The sequence below is a fragment of the Dicentrarchus labrax genome, unplaced genomic scaffold (assembly GCF_905237075.1).
Source record: "Dicentrarchus labrax unplaced genomic scaffold, dlabrax2021, whole genome shotgun sequence".
Lineage (NCBI taxonomy): Eukaryota > Metazoa > Chordata > Actinopteri > Moronidae > Dicentrarchus > Dicentrarchus labrax.
This window is the reverse complement of record NW_026136704.1, coordinates 17296962-17314778: the sequence shown is the minus strand read 5'-3', so window position 1 is coordinate 17314778 and position 17817 is coordinate 17296962. Positions and strand designations below refer to the sequence as shown.

The 17817-nt window shown below is 41.1% G+C and overlaps 2 protein-coding genes and 2 non-coding genes across 8 annotated transcripts in view; 2 read left to right on the top strand and 2 right to left on the bottom strand.

The window, feature by feature from the left end:
- p2ry2.1 (purinergic receptor P2Y2, tandem duplicate 1) overlaps window positions 1-17817 on the top strand; it is a 47271-nt gene that overhangs the window by 4727 nt on the left and 24727 nt on the right. The gene's annotated exons all lie outside the window — the stretch shown is intronic.
- Window positions 1-17817, bottom strand: part of LOC127362073 (F-BAR and double SH3 domains protein 2) — a 66743-nt gene that overhangs the window by 32412 nt on the left and 16514 nt on the right. For all 5 annotated transcript variants that reach the window (XM_051397348.1, XM_051397350.1, XM_051397351.1 and 2 more), the window contains exons 3-8: window positions 14534-14579; window positions 4367-4446; window positions 3651-3795; window positions 3359-3492; window positions 1996-2050; window positions 1688-1816 (exon numbers count right to left, since the gene is read on the bottom strand). In XM_051397348.1, coding sequence (XP_051253308.1) covers window positions 1688-1816; window positions 1996-2050; window positions 3359-3492; window positions 3651-3795; window positions 4367-4446; window positions 14534-14579 — 589 coding nt within the window. The remainder of the gene's footprint in view (window positions 1-1687; window positions 1817-1995; window positions 2051-3358; window positions 3493-3650; window positions 3796-4366; window positions 4447-14533; window positions 14580-17817) is intronic.
- Window positions 14045-14118, bottom strand: trnat-agu (transfer RNA threonine (anticodon AGU)). Its single transcript has one exon. It is a non-coding gene; the product is annotated as a tRNA-Thr (tRNA).
- On the top strand, window positions 17264-17336 carry trnam-cau (transfer RNA methionine (anticodon CAU)). The gene has a single exon. It is a non-coding gene; the product is annotated as a tRNA-Met (tRNA).

The window sequence follows — 17817 nt, the reverse complement described above, 5'->3', positions numbered from 1 at the left end:
TTTCCCCGCAGTCCTGTCCTTCTGTCACAAGGAGCTAAAGATCTATTATTCAGAATGGCCTCATAGTATAGATGCTCATATACGCCTGAGGCAGAGTATCTGAGACAAAAACAAAGAGACAGGGAAGAGCATCTGAAGAAGTAACGGAACGCCATAAAATAGAAGAGGAACATTAATGGCCGATTAATATTGTATTAATTCTGAAATATTTGCAACTCATTTCATGGTTTAAACAGACAAGAAAAATAAGTCACCCAGCTGTTCTAATATGCATGTCTTGCATGTGTGTGTGTATGTGTGTTAACTCCCAAAACAGAGTTATGTCTCAGACTAATGACTGTCCGACAATGAAAACATCCTACATGTGAATATGTGTGTGTCAGACTTGCATGTTTGTACAGTGTTTAGAAGGATGACATCACCATCACCCAGCTCCTTTACTGCACACAGTAGCCGAGGTGTGGCTGTCTGTGCAGACTGTCAGCTTGTGTGTGTGGATGTGTATGTCTCTGCCTTTCATGCGTACCTACATGTTTGCATCCACACAAATAATTAGATTATTACCAGAATAAGGCAATACTCCAAGTATCATTGTCTCAGTTTGGGGGGATTTTTTTGTGGTCAGTCAACAGGAATTAACAGACCTGGATTTCCTGTCTTGTAAGCACAATGGCATGCAGATATTTCAGCCTTAATTTCTTCCTGTGTTTTTATTTTGTGCATGTGCCAGAAGGTTTGTATAGGGCCAGATAGTACAGAACGTTTCTACACACAAACAGCCGATTGCTACCGCTGATTAAATAACTATGAGGGGTGACATCAAATTGGCTCCTGAGTCGCAACTTGTTAATGCTTTAAGCCGCAGAACGTGATTACTTACAGTAATGGGGTTATAACTGAGATGACTCACAATTAAGTACATTACTAAAATCGTGAAACCTACATCACACATTCATATTGAGAAAAGACAAACACACAATCAAGTTCACAGTAATGCACAGTTGCGTGTCGTATGAGGGGGCCAGATGTGGAGCAGAAAAAGAAAACATCAGCGATGCAGAAAACTTATCTGCATCCTTCCTTTGATGACCAGACAGTGTTTGAAATGGCAAACTATGTCAAAGCTTTCTGAGAATTCCTCTTGGTACAGTTCATTCAACATTGTGATAATTTTCATTTCATGCCTACCAATCATTTGGCAAGGATGGCTCATTTTGTAGGATTTTTCTTCACATAAGCCCCTTTCAAATAATAAATCCAGAGAACTCTGTGACTTTCTTTGAAGACTCAAAACTGTGAAATCATAACTTTTTCATGTATGCCTTTTCCCCCTCCAACTACTTCAGTTATATAGAAAGGGAGGCTGACTTTGTGCACTCATAAAAGGAAAACATTTTATCCCAAATTGAGGTTTAATTCAAAGAGGCTCCCCACTTTGAAATTTGGAACCAGAAAACGTGTCTCCTGGAAAATCCCTCGGGGTATTATCAGTGCGTGAGACTCTTAAGTAAGTACTTGTAGTAAAAGAAAATGTCGTTATAGCATTGCAAACGACCATTTGAGCTGCCTTGATTCTATATAAAATGTGCAGTTTTACTCAAATGTCCACATTTATGGCATAGGACGAGGATTCTCTCTCACACTACTCACATCTTTTAATTCTGTATATTGGTCTTCATTTAAATACCTGTATGCAGTGCAGTAGATCTGTATGGTAGTACCGGTCATGGTGAGCGTTGGCAGCAGCTAGCGTTAGCAAGTAGTCGTTCCTGGCCTGTGTTGCCTTGGAGTTACAGTCACTTCTCTTAGCTTTCAACTGGAATGAAATGAGAGACAGACATTATTGCAGTTAATGCAGTAACAGACCGGAGCTTTACACTTTAAGTGAGTCTCTTTTTAAGGTCTGCGGTCATTAAAGAAAGGGAAGAGAAACAACCATTTTTGTTTTTGTATCATGGCTTTGTGTTTAGTGTCTTTGTGAGTGAGCCCTCTTACCTTCACACTTGCTTTCTGTAAACTAATTCTTGACTGAAAAAGACCCAGTTTGGACCTGAAAAAAAGCAAGCAAAGGAAGTTAACAAATACATATAAAGTTATATTCTTGTGCACTAAAAAATGCAAAAACAAAGACACATTGTTATTTCTTAATGATCATCACCATCATCACAAACATATTTTAACAACAAGGTAAGGCAGAAAGGAGAAAGATATCCAGGCATTCCTACAACATCATAACTCTGATCTCTAACCTCTGATTCAGAGCAGGGATCATATATTGCCCCTGGACAGGCTGAAGCTTGACAGCAATAAATCTCAGCCTGATCCAGCCATCACGATTTATATGGATGGTGGCATTAGAAAGACCTGCCTGCTAAAATGATGGAGTGAGCCTGTGTGCATGCGTATCTGCACTACTTTTTGTGCTACTGTGCCTATGTACATTAAAAACAGACTGTGTCTATTCCATTAACTCTCACACAAACGCATTACAAGTGTGTTATATTGTCTGTATTGTCTACATGTGGAGTGTTTCTATGTGTTACCCTGCTGTATGCACCAAGTGGCATTAAAGGTATAAAGTGTGTGTTGTGTCTCGGCATTCACACCAAGTCTTCCTGTGTGTTCCTTGTGCCTTACAATGACTAATGTCTCAACATTTTTCTCACACACACACACACACGCTCACATAATGGCACAGCGGCAATGCAGTAATTTCTGTGGCAGTGTCTTTCTACTGAGTGATAGGGATAGGGAGCAGCAACAGAAAAGAGTTGAGTGGCCAATCGATGTGGGCGCTAACCGGAGACGAGAATTCAGTGAAGTGAAAATGTCACCATTGAAAGGGCTGGGGGAGGGGAGGGGGACAACACTCATCAGCTCTGGATCAAACTTTGGTACTAATCGTGGTACCGCAGGCTTCAAATAATATCTGATAGAGATATTATCTGCAGTTGAGAGAAATAAAAACATGTATTTTTATTGTCTACAGACATGATTCGGATTTGGTTATTGCTTGGAACTGCAACCACCAGTGTTGCAGAGATTCTGTACTTATGCTCTTGTGGTGTTTTGGTTGCTTTATATCTGTATCCTCTTTGTCTGACTATCATAAACACCACCATATATACTGTATGTAATTGCTTCTTTCAGCCTTAATGATGATGTTTCTCCCTCTCTCTCTATCTCTCACACCCACACACTCACACTCTCTCTGTGAGGTTAACCAACTTTGTTTTCTTGATGGTATTCTTTTTGACAATGGATGCCATCTGTTTAGTCAGAGCATTTTTTAAAATATGTTTTACGCACATCCCTACCAACACACATACACACACACACAGCGCCATGGTGAACTCACTTGGCCTCTATGTCAGCCTTCTCTCGTACAGCGTGGGCAACCTGCTCACAGTCGTAGTATTTTTTCTTGGCTTTGGCCAACTCTTTCACCGACTCCTGCAGCTCAGCTTGAATGCCGCTCAACTGATCTATGGTCTGTGAAGGGAAAAAGAACAGAAAAAAAGAAAGAGCAGACTGGAATGAGTCACGTTAACTCAATGTGAGTACATGGGAGGATGTTACAGAGAGGGGTAGAGAACAAGGATTGCTTCGGGAAACTATGACTAACTCTCGCAGTCCACACATTTGCTCACCTTTTTGAGCTGCTGCTCCTTGTAGAGTCTAACAGTCTTAGCAGGCTCTGATACTTGGCTTTTGTAGTTGTCACACACGTTGAGCCTGGACTGGCTCACCTGCACCGTGCCTTCTAAGTAGGACCTCCACACTGCATACACATTCCTAGTTGGAGAGAAAAACCACAAACAATGCCGAATGATTGCTGTTGTATAACTTGCACTCCCATGACCAATTGGCTAGAAAACCATAAAGTTCTCCTGCAGAGTGGCTGAATTTTAAATTCCTCTACACCACTAGTATATTTGCCACTGTGAGTCTGACAAACTGTATGTGCATGCACCTGGAAGGGGATAAAGGTTTGTGTAGTTGCTGGAACCAAGAAAACTGTGAAACCGTGGAGAGTGCGGAGTTAATGCCTTCATTTCTGGTTTTCCGAAAAAATTGGATCCAGCTTGAGGTTTTGTATTGCAGTGCCTCTGTTACAGTAAATAATGACTCATATATGTGCTGTAGACCATATTATGTTTTTTCGAGAATTTTGGAGAAAATCCGGCAGAGCACAAGATTTGGCTTACATCCGAGTGCTGCAACTGTTATAAAACCAACAACAATTTTATGCTGTGTTTTATTGGCAGTGTGGCTGTATACTTACAATGCACACTGTCATATGCACACACACACACACACACACACACACACACACACACACACACACACACACACACACACCTACCTATAGTCTGTTCTCTGGTCATCAGGGTTGATTCCGGGCCAGTCTCTCTTTAGGTACTGGCTCGCTAACTTCTGCAAAGCCTGAAAGTACAAGTGTAAAGATGAGGCACAAAGAAAAATTATATCCTGACTAGGTTGTACTGTATCCTATTTACAGTAACTGTCAGAGATGAGAGACACCTAATATTATGTAAGGAAGGTGGAAGCATGAACAAGACAACATGAAGCTCTACTGAGTCAAATAATATATCTTGGAGTGCATTAATGCACTTATACCATGAGCCTTTGCCAGATGAAAAAAGGAGTGTGTGTTCAATGAATCTGTTGAATCCATCCTGTAATTCTAACCAATATTAGGAGAGTTTCACCAGTGAATTAACTGTTAACTTAGACAGACGCATATGTATTGCATTTCAATCTACCTTGTGCACTGATCCACAACAGAAGATCCACTGTTGAGCAGGACTTTGTTCTAAGTGTCTACGTGTAAACAGACAGCTGTTGCTTTTCCTGGCAATGGTATAAAGTTTTTTAAGACTGCATACAGAGATTTCAAGGTAAGGAAAAGGCCGGAAGAATGAGGCAGGAAAAAAAAACATAATTCAGCAGGTTTTACTTTACATACTGTACATATTTTTACATTATTCTCTGGATGGTGAGGGGAACCACATTAGCACTTAACTAGCACATTGTGAACAGATCTGGACTTCATTCTGGCCCAGTAACCTCACAAGTACCGTTGTCTTTTGAACAGTCATTATATTTCTGTTTCACATACACAGCCAAAAATGGCTTTTGCACTCAGTAAACGATACAACTATAAAATGGATCGGCTGTGCGTCAGCAACAGTGAATCCCGAGTCACCTCGTGTGAGTACGAGCAGAAACCCAAGGGCTGCAAGAAAGGGTAACCTACATCCTCTGGACTGGGTCACTGTGTCAGCAGTGACAACTCGCAGACACACTGCCACTGTGTGCCTGCGGATGACTGCGCATGTGTGCGTAGGGGTGGGTGGGAGAGCAAATCCTCATTAATAAAACAGTTGTTAGCAAACCCGAACTACAACAACCCAATCAGCTTAGGGACACACTGATACTCCATTCCTCCGAGCCACATTCTTCCCTTTATCTGTTTCATCGCTCTTCTCTAAAAATCTGCATGTAAATCTGGTCTCTCAGTTCTGTTTTCAATTCCCCTTCTCTGTCTCCCAGCTATCAGCTCTCCGCTTATGTCTCTCTCCAGCCTTCACTCTCCATTTGTAACACTATGATTCTCACAGGCCTATTTTCCAGTGTTATACTATCACTCCTCTCATCATCCTAACCCTGGCCTCAGCATTAATTTCCACACATCTCCATCTTCTCTCCACTCTCCCGCTCTCTAATATCAGGCTGTTTGGTTGTCTTTGTTTTCACTTCTCCACTCCTCCCTCTCTCTCATTGTGCCCTTTTTACCTTACACAGATGGTGAATGAGGCCAAAAAAAAAAAAAAAAAAAAAACATCTACCAGTTCTTTCTTGTTTTTTTTTCCCTGGACCTGAAATTCGGGTTACCTCCAGCTGACACACACGTTTTTGTCCTGGGGGAGACAGTGGGCCAGTGACCCTTGGCGCCCACCAGCTAAACGCTCTAGAAAAGAAGGGAAGAGCCAGGCTTAACGTAAGAATAACTCCCCCTTACCTCCGTAGTGTTCCTGTTTGAGTAAATTTGGCAGCCAGTGGAGTAAATATTTTGAAACAGATTAAATCGAGTGTAGGTCAGAGCTACTTTGAGTCATACTGCATCAGACCTGCCCCGAAGATAAACCTAGCTTAACAGAGGTAACATACTTTTAATTAACTGTACTGGTTAACTCGGGAAATGTTTGGCCAAAGTCAGCCTCACTGACGTAAGCTACAGTGAAATACCAGAAAAAATAACATTCACACACATGCACAAAAAAAAGGCCATAGTACAGAAACTGCCCTGTCCAATGCATGAGGAAACACATTTGCTTCAAGAATAGTGAACCTCTCTCTCTCTCTCTCTCTCTCTCTCTCTCTCTCTCTCTCGCTCTCTCTCTCTAGGGAAGGGTGGAGTGGGTGTGGATGGTTTTGATGAAAGACTGTGAGACTGTGTGAGTGTGTTTGTTAGAAAAAGAGGGGAGAGTGTGTGAAGTGGAGCTGGAGAGACACGCAACATTAAAATTGCAATAGAGGTGCCAGGGATTTAATTGCCTTCCTGCTGTATAAACAGAGATCATTAATGTGTGTTCATGTGTAAAATATATGTGTGTGTGTGTGTGTGTGTGTGTGTGTGTGTGTGTGTGTGTGTGTATGTTTGTAGGGGGGGTTAAGTGAGGACAGTGACTGACAGCTGAGACAGCCACTGACTGTGAGCTGGCAGGCTGACAGGACAACTGATTTGACAACTTGACTTCCACACCACAATGCTCCCTTCCCTCTCTTGTATGAGGGTGTTACTCAAATCCCCCAAAGCACACTTTTACCTACACTTTTCTAAAAGTAAAAAGAAAACCAACCCTGCAACAATCAAAATGTGTCAAATCAGACATCTTGAATTTGATACAGAGGAACATCAGGGATTAGCCTTCATTAGTGTCGCCGGGTGGACGCTATGAGCATGTTCTCCGACCAGTTGACAGTTAACACATTATTGGTCGCTGTAATCAGTCCTCCTGTTCATACTGACAGGTTTTTGATGGTCGTCACTCATCTAGAAGAGAACCACTTCCCTTTTTCTAAATATAACAATCACATTAACTCTGAGAGAATACGAGCCCACTGCACTTTTTTACTGCTCTGACTTTTTAATTTAATTTAATTTAATTTAATTTAATTTAATTTAATTTAATCATTTTCTTTTCATCTGGCGCACATGGTGAACCATAATCTCCAGAGGGAAATGACACAAATCTCCCACTGTCTCAATATATGTTACAAACTTATATCTATATAACATTGATCAATGTCTCCGTTTCACTATGGGCAAATAGATTGAATGATCCAATTAAAAACAACAATGCTGTTAACTTCCTAAACAGCCTTTATGGAGCTGATTTGAAAGCTATTTCTGAGCAGTACATTTCTGATACTAGCCAGCCTGTGTGCCTACGCTAAAATTTGAATTTATTTTTACACTGAACAACAAGGGCTGTGGATTTTGTCTTATATTGAAATAGTCTTAGGGAGGGATCTTTTCACAGCCAGTATTTCCAGAGGAATAATTGCAGCAACCAATAACTATGGGTATCTCAGTGGAACAACATATGGGCATGTGGGTATTACAGACTTGAAAATGTGAATCTTTATTTATAACATGGGAATATCTTCACAAGCCACAACATAAAGTAGTGGGAGTGATGTTGTCTTCACATATCTTCATAGTGACCCCATCCGACAAATTACGGTAAACCTCCACTTCCTGGCCTTTCTTCCTCTTTTTAATGCCAGCACACAACTTAAAGCCTCTTAGATGAGTCCTTGGTGACAGGCCCGTCATCAAGAGCAAGAGCAATGACAGCTAAACTTGGCAATGACAGAATGGTGAGAAGCACACGGAGTGACTGATTTGTGACAGCTTCACTGAGGTGCCATTGGCCGACTTGGGAGAATCTCTGATGCTCGTTCATTTCCCCCCTTCCCCTTTCTGACTGCTTCTTCTTCTATTTCCCCTGTTTGCCTCTCTCCTCCACACTTTCTTTCTCATATGCCTCATTCCGTTCCGTCTTTCTCTCGCTACCCTCTCTCCCCGGCTCCCTTCTTTTTATAGGACATCTCATCCCTCCATCCTCCTTTCTATGCTGTCATCACCTGACAACCACCTGAACAGCATGTTGCTATGGCAACCCCTCTGCCCTTCCTGTGTGGTCTGGGTAAGGTAGAACTGCTCCTTTTAACACATACACAGTGAAACAGACACATGCACACACACGAATCCTGTTTTTGTGATCCAGGTGGTAAACAGGGTACCCAGACAGACCAGTGTGTGTGTGTGTGTGTGTGTCTGTGTGTGTGTGTGTGTGTGTGTGTGTGTGTGTGTGTGTGTGTGTGTGTGTGTCTGTGTGTGTAAAGGGTTGAAAGACAAAGAAAAAGTAAAAGGAAGAGCAAGAAAGGCTCAATATTGTTGAATGCTGTGGAGTTTTTTTAAGCTAACAGTTAGTAAGCTAACGGCCTGTAATTATAGTCAGTGTTATAAAACTGTCTCTTTGCAAATTTGTGTGTTCACAACTGCATTCTAGTATTTTTTTTTTTTCTAATTACATACAAGTCCATGGGAGACGCTACAATTACAGGTCAAAAAAAGGTGACATAACAGCTACTCATTGGCCTGAAAGGCGACTGCATTTTTTTTGCAGGATAACATGTTTACTGTCGTCTGTCGACTTGTTCTTTCATTTTCCACACCCAGAATTTGTCCAGGCACCTCTTTACTGTCCAAACAACCACAACTGACGATTACTGTAGAGCACACGTAATTGAAAGGTATTGAGGGGTGAGAAATGCAGACAGCGAGGATGAGAGTTGAGGACGTTGCTAAAATCTTAATTAATGCAGTCGGTCTCTATGCCTCATTCATCCCCTCACAGCTCCGCTCTTTCTACCCATTCGTAGCTCTTCTCAGCCGCACAGCCTGCCAAACAACCCGGCAGACAGTCACCTTGATACTTCAGCCTTCTGTTTACTCTCGCTCCACCACTCACTCGTCACTTTCACTCACTTTCTCGCTGCGGTCTTTCTCTGATTTCTTCATGCCTTTGTGTGCGTCTTCCTTTTCAACCCCCTTACTTTCTCAACTTCCTCCTGAATCAATATACTCGATTTTCCCTCCCAACTCTTCCTGTCTGCACTTCTCTGTGCTCAAGCTCTCTGCCTCGTTTGTGGGATTGTGTAAGAGACAGTACAGAGATGCCATGCTCCTTTGCTTGTTTGTTTTTTTACAAAAAAAAGATTGCAACAGACTGCAACAACGTGCTGTAAAAAGGTGCTGTGTATGATGTATGTGTGTGCGTTTATGTGTGAGAGAGACGTCTCAGTTCTCAGATGTCTTTCCTCTTCTATTAACCTTGTCAAAATCAATGTAGATGAAGTATTAGTGCCATATTTGATACATTTGGGACAAATACATAATTAATAAGCTGGCTATAATGGATGTGTGCATGGGCTATTGTTATGTAAGGTGTGTGCCAATGTATGGAAAGATGAAAGAGGAGAGAGGAGGAGGTAAAGAAGGAAAAAAAGATGGAGAGGAGAAAATGTAATTAGAATTACAAAGAACTCTGAGTGCGTTTTACATTTTCAGATTATCTACTGGAAATTGGTATGGACTATTTTAGATCTTATGTATAAACTGAATCTAAGAATTCACCGTTTATTTAGAGAACTCGCAGACCATGAAAAACACCCATAATGTTGAGGCCGAGTTCCACGTAACAGTGCACTACCGGGGTGCGCAGAAGGACATCGACACACAGCAACAGTCACAGCAGGCTGGCCTTTTTGGGCAGTATAGTGAAGTGTGACCCCAGCCTAAAACTATTTCAGAAATGTTGATTGTGGGAGGGGAATACAGGACAAATAGCTAACAAGCCAGCACAAATGCACACGCATAAAACACGGGGCTTTTGATTGACGGTCGGTAATTGCGGCTGACTCCTTCACAGAGGGGACGTCTGGTCTGACACAGTGAAAGGACAAAGGTTAAACGACAGCATCTTCGCTGTCTTTCTGGCTCCGTTGTCCTCTCTGCACCACCCCTCTGCTCTTTCTCTCTCTGCCTTTATTCTGTTACATGCTCGTGTCTATTTCTTTCCCTGCCTCTCTGTTTGTCCCTTATAGCTTGCGCCCTCCCTCCTCACTTTCTGTCTGTCTGTCTCCCTGTTGGACGGAGCTGATTGGCTGGATTTCTGTCTGTATCGCCAGGAGGGGGCCAATGAGTGAGCAGATTTTCCCTGAGTAACCGCCAGTGGTTGACTAACGTGTCTAGTGTCTAGTGGAAAGAGAGACAAGAGGCAAGGGCAGACGTGTCATAATAAAATGCTATTGTTTTAAGAAGAAGAGGAGCAAAGAATGAGTTTGCTTATCGGATGCTGAAACAGAATCTATTTCCCCGTCATCGCGCATCTACAAAGAAACCACTGTACTCAGACATTCCCACACATTAATACACACACACACATCCATGCACACACCTACAATTAGGAAGGGATCCATTGCCCTACTGAGTAGGGGGGTTGTTGCTAGGCAACCTCTATTTCTAAGGTGAAAAAGACAGTGCTGAGGGAGAACAGTGAGCGATACAGAGAAAGGCAAGACAGAGTGAGGGAGAGGGGGAGATAATGAGCGTCTGAAACCAGAGGGGTTGACCACAGGAAACTCACACTTAATCATTCAAACCACATGCAAATGAAGACACACAAACAAGCACTTTTCTCCTCTCTCTTCCCATCTTCTTCTCTCTCTCCATCTCATCCTTTCATGTGTATATGTATGATGAGGATATGAGGGCTACAAAACAAGGGTGATCACGTGGACAGCTGCACAGAGCGGATATTTGTATGTCAATATGTAGTGAAGAGATGCATTAGTATTGTACTCAAATGTTTTTTGCAGGTGATAGCGTTCCTCAGAGTGCCTGTACAGATGTGTGTGTGTGTGTGTGTGTGTGTGTGTGTGTGTGTGTGTGTGTGTGTGAGTGTGAATGTTCATGTGAAGGGAGCTTAAGCTGAACAGTATCAAAATATAGAACAGAAATCAGACCGTCTTGCACACTGTCATTGGAAGGCATTGCTTGGTTTCTTCTTACACTCCACTCAACTAATGCTTGGTAAGAGCAGTGTGCTGACTCAGCCTTCTACTGGGAAGTGTATTTTGGTTTTGTGTCCTGACAAATGTGCAGCACACTACAAGTGGCTGTCTAATAGAGTGTCTAGTGAAAATAATTTCATGGTGAGGAAGCAGTCATTCTTGCCCACCGTGTTTAGGAGTATTTTGCAAATGTCTTCGCTTGAGTCTGAATACTGACTCATATAGCGCTCTAGTTCAAAATCAATCAATTGTTGTCTAAGGGATCAAAAGCTATGTTTCAACAAACATTATGTAAAATCTTAAAATATATACCAAACATAGAGTAAGATTTTAAAGCAGTATAGACAAGCAACTCTTTCCTGGATGTAGGACCAGCAGCCGATGTGCATGGCACTGCAATCTCCGGATTTTCTTCTTAATTATTTGACTGATCATCTTCTATATAAATTATAAGAATATTATGCAAAATGACAGTTATAATCTTCATAAGAACTACTGAATGAGTACAAAACTCAAGACTGTGTTTATAAGCTGTATGAGCCAAAACAGAGACCAGATCTTCTATTGGTTTTGGGGGTGGAATTTTGGAGAATGAAATCTACTCAGACTACTCAGATTATTGAAGGCTTGCTGGGTAGAACTACTGGTGGCAACAATGAAAAAAAAATATTGCTGAGTAGATATTGGGCCTATTTACATGCCTTTGGTGTCTCTAACTTAGAAGATCCATGATTACTATGCAGCATTTCATAAATCTGAAAATAATGCCAGAAAGAAAGAAACATTGAAACATCTGTGAATAACCAAACAGGAATATGGGAAGTGAAACCAAATGTGCAGTTTTTATTCATCTGAAGAATGAATAAAAAAGGAATCAGCAAGTCAAATTTAGTCAAAGTACCTGATCTACGCTGGCTGCACATACAGTATGAACATCAACATTTTATTTTAATCCTTTTCTAAGTAAGGTGATCAAGCATACATTACTTCTGACAATTTCACTTTAGTATAAAAAAGAAGAGAAACCCTGACTGGATGAAAATGAAAGCACCCAAATAAAATGTATCCATCTGATACAGCTGAGTTTGTCTAACTAGAATGATGTATCCCACCATTTACAGTGACACAACACAAATTTAGTTTATAAAATAAATAATAATCCCACCATAAAAATGAATCACATCTTTAAAAGGTATAAAAGGTGCTCTAATTACAAGGACAGTTCAATGAGTTAGCAAATGATTCAGTTTTCTTTGCCAATTTTTTGGCTTATGATGAGTGGCAGTCTTGGTTATAGAGAGCAAAGTGGCATTTTAGTTTAGACTGAATAATTGCTTTGTTATAACATTTCAACATTGAAAAGAAAAATCCTTTGGCATTAAACATACTACAAGGAATGTTTAACTGGTTATAAAACAGTATGACCTACATAAGCAAATGAGACTATCATCAAGAAAACTGGCTATTTCTATAAAGTTATTCTAAATGCTTGTCAATGGGTCGGATTCTCCTTGAAATCAATGAAACAAACACAACCGTCTTTGTACACAGGGGCCGCCAGAATCACCAAAAAGTGAAAGTTCATTGTTTCTACTTTAACAGTTTAAGCTATTTAAACTTAACAAATTTGCTGAACTGCTTAGATTAACTATAAACATTGAGTGCTTAATAAAGAACTTCTGAGCCTTGTGGTGTGGCTTTAGGAGACTACTAAGATATTTGTTTTACATTTCCCTTTCCCACAATCTCCTCAGGTACAATAGTTTTATATGTATTAAAAGACGCTGCTGGGATTTGAACCTAGAATCTCCTGGTTACAAGACAGTCACTTTAACCAACTAAGAAACAACCTCAACATAAAGTTTCATAAAAGCAATATACTGAATTAAACCACCATAACCACACTGCTTCGTGTGACAGGAAAAAGCAGGAGTAAAAGCCCAAAGTGTTTGGCTTTTCTCTGGGTTAATCTTAAGTAATGTGCTAAACAGCCATGTTTTATGTTTTAGGGCTTTCGCTGTAACCTCAATAACGAAATACATCGCCATTGGCAAGCCAACCGCAGGGGATGGGAAGCCACCAACACAACCACATACTCATCACTTCATGTTCAGCATTTGTTTTTTAAGACGGGAAAGCGTCCCTGAGCAGCAGGGCTGGAGAGACTCGACACAGCAGAAGCGCTGTCTGAAACACAGTGCTACTCAGTATCCCTCAGTCCACAGCCCAGGATTACAATACCACTCAGCAGAAAGTCACGTAGCCTCTGCCTCACTCGCTCTGGAAAAACTCTTAATTACCGCTAATTATCCCAGTCCGGCTGTTGTGTTTGCGTGACTGATGACTCACCAGTGTTTCTGTTTAACAAGCGACCCTCTTAACTGGGGACTTTCAGTCGAATATGTTCACTAACTGGTCACTTTTTTCGGCTAAAAGTCGCCAGTTAACAGGGTCCCAGACCCAGGAGGCAGCAGGAGGTAAATAAATAAATCACTGCAGGGGAAATTACCTCACTGTGACAGCCCTAGAAACATTATAATGAAATTCTGAACCTTTGGGTCAGGTTTCAGAAGAGTTCTACAGCCGTCTTTGCCCTGCATGGTATGGCTCAGCTCTACTCAACTAGACACACTTTTGGTGCCAGGTACTTTTCTCCATTTTGTTTTCCACTGCAGATATTACCCTCTCAGTGTAGGGGCCTACAGAGGTTTCTTAGCTATTGGTCATAGCAACCGCACGTGAAACTGCTGTGACATGATCAATCCATTGATTCTAGTTTCAGTTTGACATTAATAAATGGAGATGCAACGCAGCGTGGATAGAAGTTGCACTTCACATTTGCCTTCTTGTGAGCCACAGTGTCCTGCAGAAAAGGCACTGCTGGGATTTGAACCCAGGATCTCCTGTTTACTAGACAGGCGCTTTAACCAACTAAGCCACAGCACCACATGGTACCATAAAAGAGAGTATGTATGACGATATAAAATATGTATAAGGTTCACAAACACCATAATGACTGCTGTGATATTGAGGGACAGAGGGACAGACTGTGTTACCTTTGTTGTTGCATGGAAGAGTCTTTTGCTCTGAGTCTGAGTATGTGCATGTACGCAAGTGTGCGTGTGTTGCTGCTGTATTTAAAGTTACTTGACAGACATCCCCAGATGGTAACGATATAGCTATCTGCGAAAAAGAAATGGTCAAACTGCAGGAATTCATGTGCTTGGTTGGCAATGTTGTGAACATTTGATTAGGTAGAGTGAGGGTGAAAAGATGAGCTGCTGTGTACGATGCACAACTCTCAATCAGTGCGGTAAACATGCAGCCAGCACATATTCAGCAAGAGTCCAGCCATTCTTACCTGTGCATAGTCCCTCTCCAGCTGACCCTTCTTCAGACTGTAGCTCCTACAGAGGGAGAAAGAGATAGTTTAAGTATCAGAATACTGTAATATTTTACATGAATAGTTTCTGCACTGTAATAAAAAAGCATAAATGTAATTATTATGTTCAGGCCTTCAGACATCTCAAGAGTGAACTCATTATGCAAAAGAGAAATTAAACATTTTTCTCTTTACAATTCAACAGTTCTTTCTAGAAAAAAGCCCCTCCAGACCCACAAAATGCACAAACCCCGACAAACTTTCACCTTGCCCTCTCTACATCACACAACAACCTGGCAGCAGGGACATGGAAGCTCTTATCACAGCCCAGGAATGTGCAGAATGAAAAACACAACATTAGGTATACGATTACACAGACAGATAAATGTACTGGCTCTGTTATTCTAAATGAACAAAGCAGCATGTACACTGGAGATGACTTCACCAGGTGCACAAACCTTTTATCTGCCTATTCTGACATACATATAATACTACTACTTCTATTTAAATATCATAGTCATCATTATATGTATGTATGTATGTACTATATGAAAAAGTAGGCTCTTCCACACTAGTAACAAAAGTCTAACCCTAACCCTAAAAGTCTGTCTAACCCTAACCCTAAATTATTGTTCATGAGACCAGATCCCAGTTTTAGCTAACTGTTGATATGTCAAGAGTAAATACTGAACTTAAGAGATGTCTGTGTTTGTGTCTGATGTTGTTTGTAGGTATGTCCTTCTGTGTGAGTGGTTATGTTTGTGTTGTGTCCTGTCTCAGACACAGATATTGATCTCAATGAGTCTGCATAGAGTGTAACATGAGTTTAGAGTTTCATGAATTATTACATACATATTGCATTGCATCTCCACAAGCTTGCTGCATTTCAGACTGAAACAAAGCTCTTTATGGTGATATGGGTACAATCGTGCTGGACTGCAGAAAAGGCCCTGTTTTTAGAAGTTAGTTAGAAAGCATTTAATAAATTAAACAAAATTGCGTGCACAATCACTGTAAAACTTGTTTGTAAACAGAAACAAGAGCATGTATCAACAGGAACAGATAGTGTGTTCAGCAATATTCAAACACAATATAAGTCATCAAGGTAAGCAAAGAGGTGACAGGTCAGATGAGAGAGATTTAGCCTTACAAGACTCAAGTTTTGTTGTGTGCGAAGTGAGGGGAAGACATGTGGATGTGGATGGATGAAACAAAAACAACGACTACTGTGGATGGGAGTTGTTTTCACATGTAAATGTTGGTATAGTGGTTTCAGAAATAACCTGATAATTAGTATTCTTTTTGTTTATTCATATGCTGATTTTAAGGACTCACTAGCCCACTTGGGAACAGGGTTTTTGCAGAAGTGACATCTTAGGCCCCATTAACATGCGTCTTGGGTGATCCAATCACAAGTGGACAACTCCAAGGATGTTCACACCTGGTGTGGTAGAATGGATCTCTACATCTGCTTTGTCTGACTCAGATCTCACTTCCCCGCACTATATGCAAATAAACACGTAGAGCATTTCTGTTTGCAAAGACCAAATGTTGCTGTTTTTAACCTGAAACTGATGAAATTTACTATTTATCAGACCACAAATATGAGAACACTAGCAACACTAATATGAGAATTTACGGTATGTTAAGGTAAGAAAAAAAGTGCATCCCAAGACATATATAATAAATTGCATATTTCTACTTGTTTGCGTTTGGGCCACCACAAATGTACTTTGGCCACCAGATTCAGGGTCTTGGTGGCCCATAGGTCCAGTGCTTAAAAATATTAGCAACACTGAAAGTACACCTAGCAAAACCTACTTAATAATGTAAGAAGAAACCGTTTGTTTTGGGGTTTTTTTGACTGCTGGAATCAATAACTGGTTCTCACCCACACTCTAAATATATACCACAACATGAAAGCACAGAACAGTTTCTGCTTAGCCGGTTGTTAAACTAACATGGCTTAAAAAATGTAACGCTGCAACCCCTCTGGCTGTTTTGAAACTGCAGAGGCTCAAGGCCTAAGTGCAAGTATAAATCATCTATTAAAACAGCATATATATATATTATTATTAATATATGCAGTCCAAGGATATATCCTACGTATAATGTATGTACTTTTTTTTTTTTTTTTACTATAGTACTAAATGTTATTGTAACATCAACTCACCAAACCAGTGCTGTTTAAAATAAACTTCATACACTAGACTGTGTGAGGGAACAGCTACAATCGAGCAGTGGGGGAACATACAGAGAGGAAGACAACACTTACTGTAAGCGTAGACAGCATAATTACTGCCAAATCTCTCTATGCTAATTACAGCCCAAACAAATAGGGCAGTGCTTCTTGTCAAATGTTTCCCAAGGCATCATTTTGTGTTAAACCTGCTGGGTGCCGTCTGTTTTCTAAACAGAGGCTGCTTTCGATTTCAGGGTTTCATAGCTAAAAAGGAGACAGAGAAATTCTTAATGACTGAACCGGCCTTTTAAATCCTGCACAGAGAGGCGCACGCGAAACTGCAATAATTCCAACTGTCAAAGGTCCACTGCGAGACGCTGGAGCACGTGTTTAGTGTTTAACTCCACCCCAGTGCATGTCAGTTGAAGTACTACACACTCCCTCCCCCGATCCCACAGACACGTCTACCCCCACCCTTCGGTATTGAGTCTGTGGTCTAAACTACACATGCTCAGACAGCACTGCAGGCCTCGTTGGCGCAGTAGGCAGCGCGTCAGTCTCATAATCTGAAGGTCGTGAGTTCGAGCCTCACACGGGGCATGTGTTTTGAAATCCATTTGAAAACCAGTGCTGGCTGAACTAACAGCGAGAACACCAAAAACCTGCCCATGTGACGTCTGCTAGTACTTTCCAAACCTAAAAACAAGTCTGTAAATGCATTAAACTGGAGAAGAAATCTGTAATTACATTCCTAATAGTTACATTAATATGACAGATAGGAAATAATTGTGTATAATCCCAAAATTAATGTGATCTCTCACATCAAAATGAGCTAAATCCTCATTCGCAACATGACACTTGATGATCAAGACGTTAGTGTACATGAAAACTCTCTTGATTCAGAGCACTGAAGCTCTCTTTTCTCTTGCGGTTGGACAGATGTGTGTACTCTGTTCCAAACTAAACTTGATTGGCAGTGACAGCCGTTTTTATCCGCCATGTCAGTACCAACGTACTGCAACACAAAGCCCTGACAAACAGCTCTGTTGTTGCCACATGTGTGGAACAGAAATATGCACTG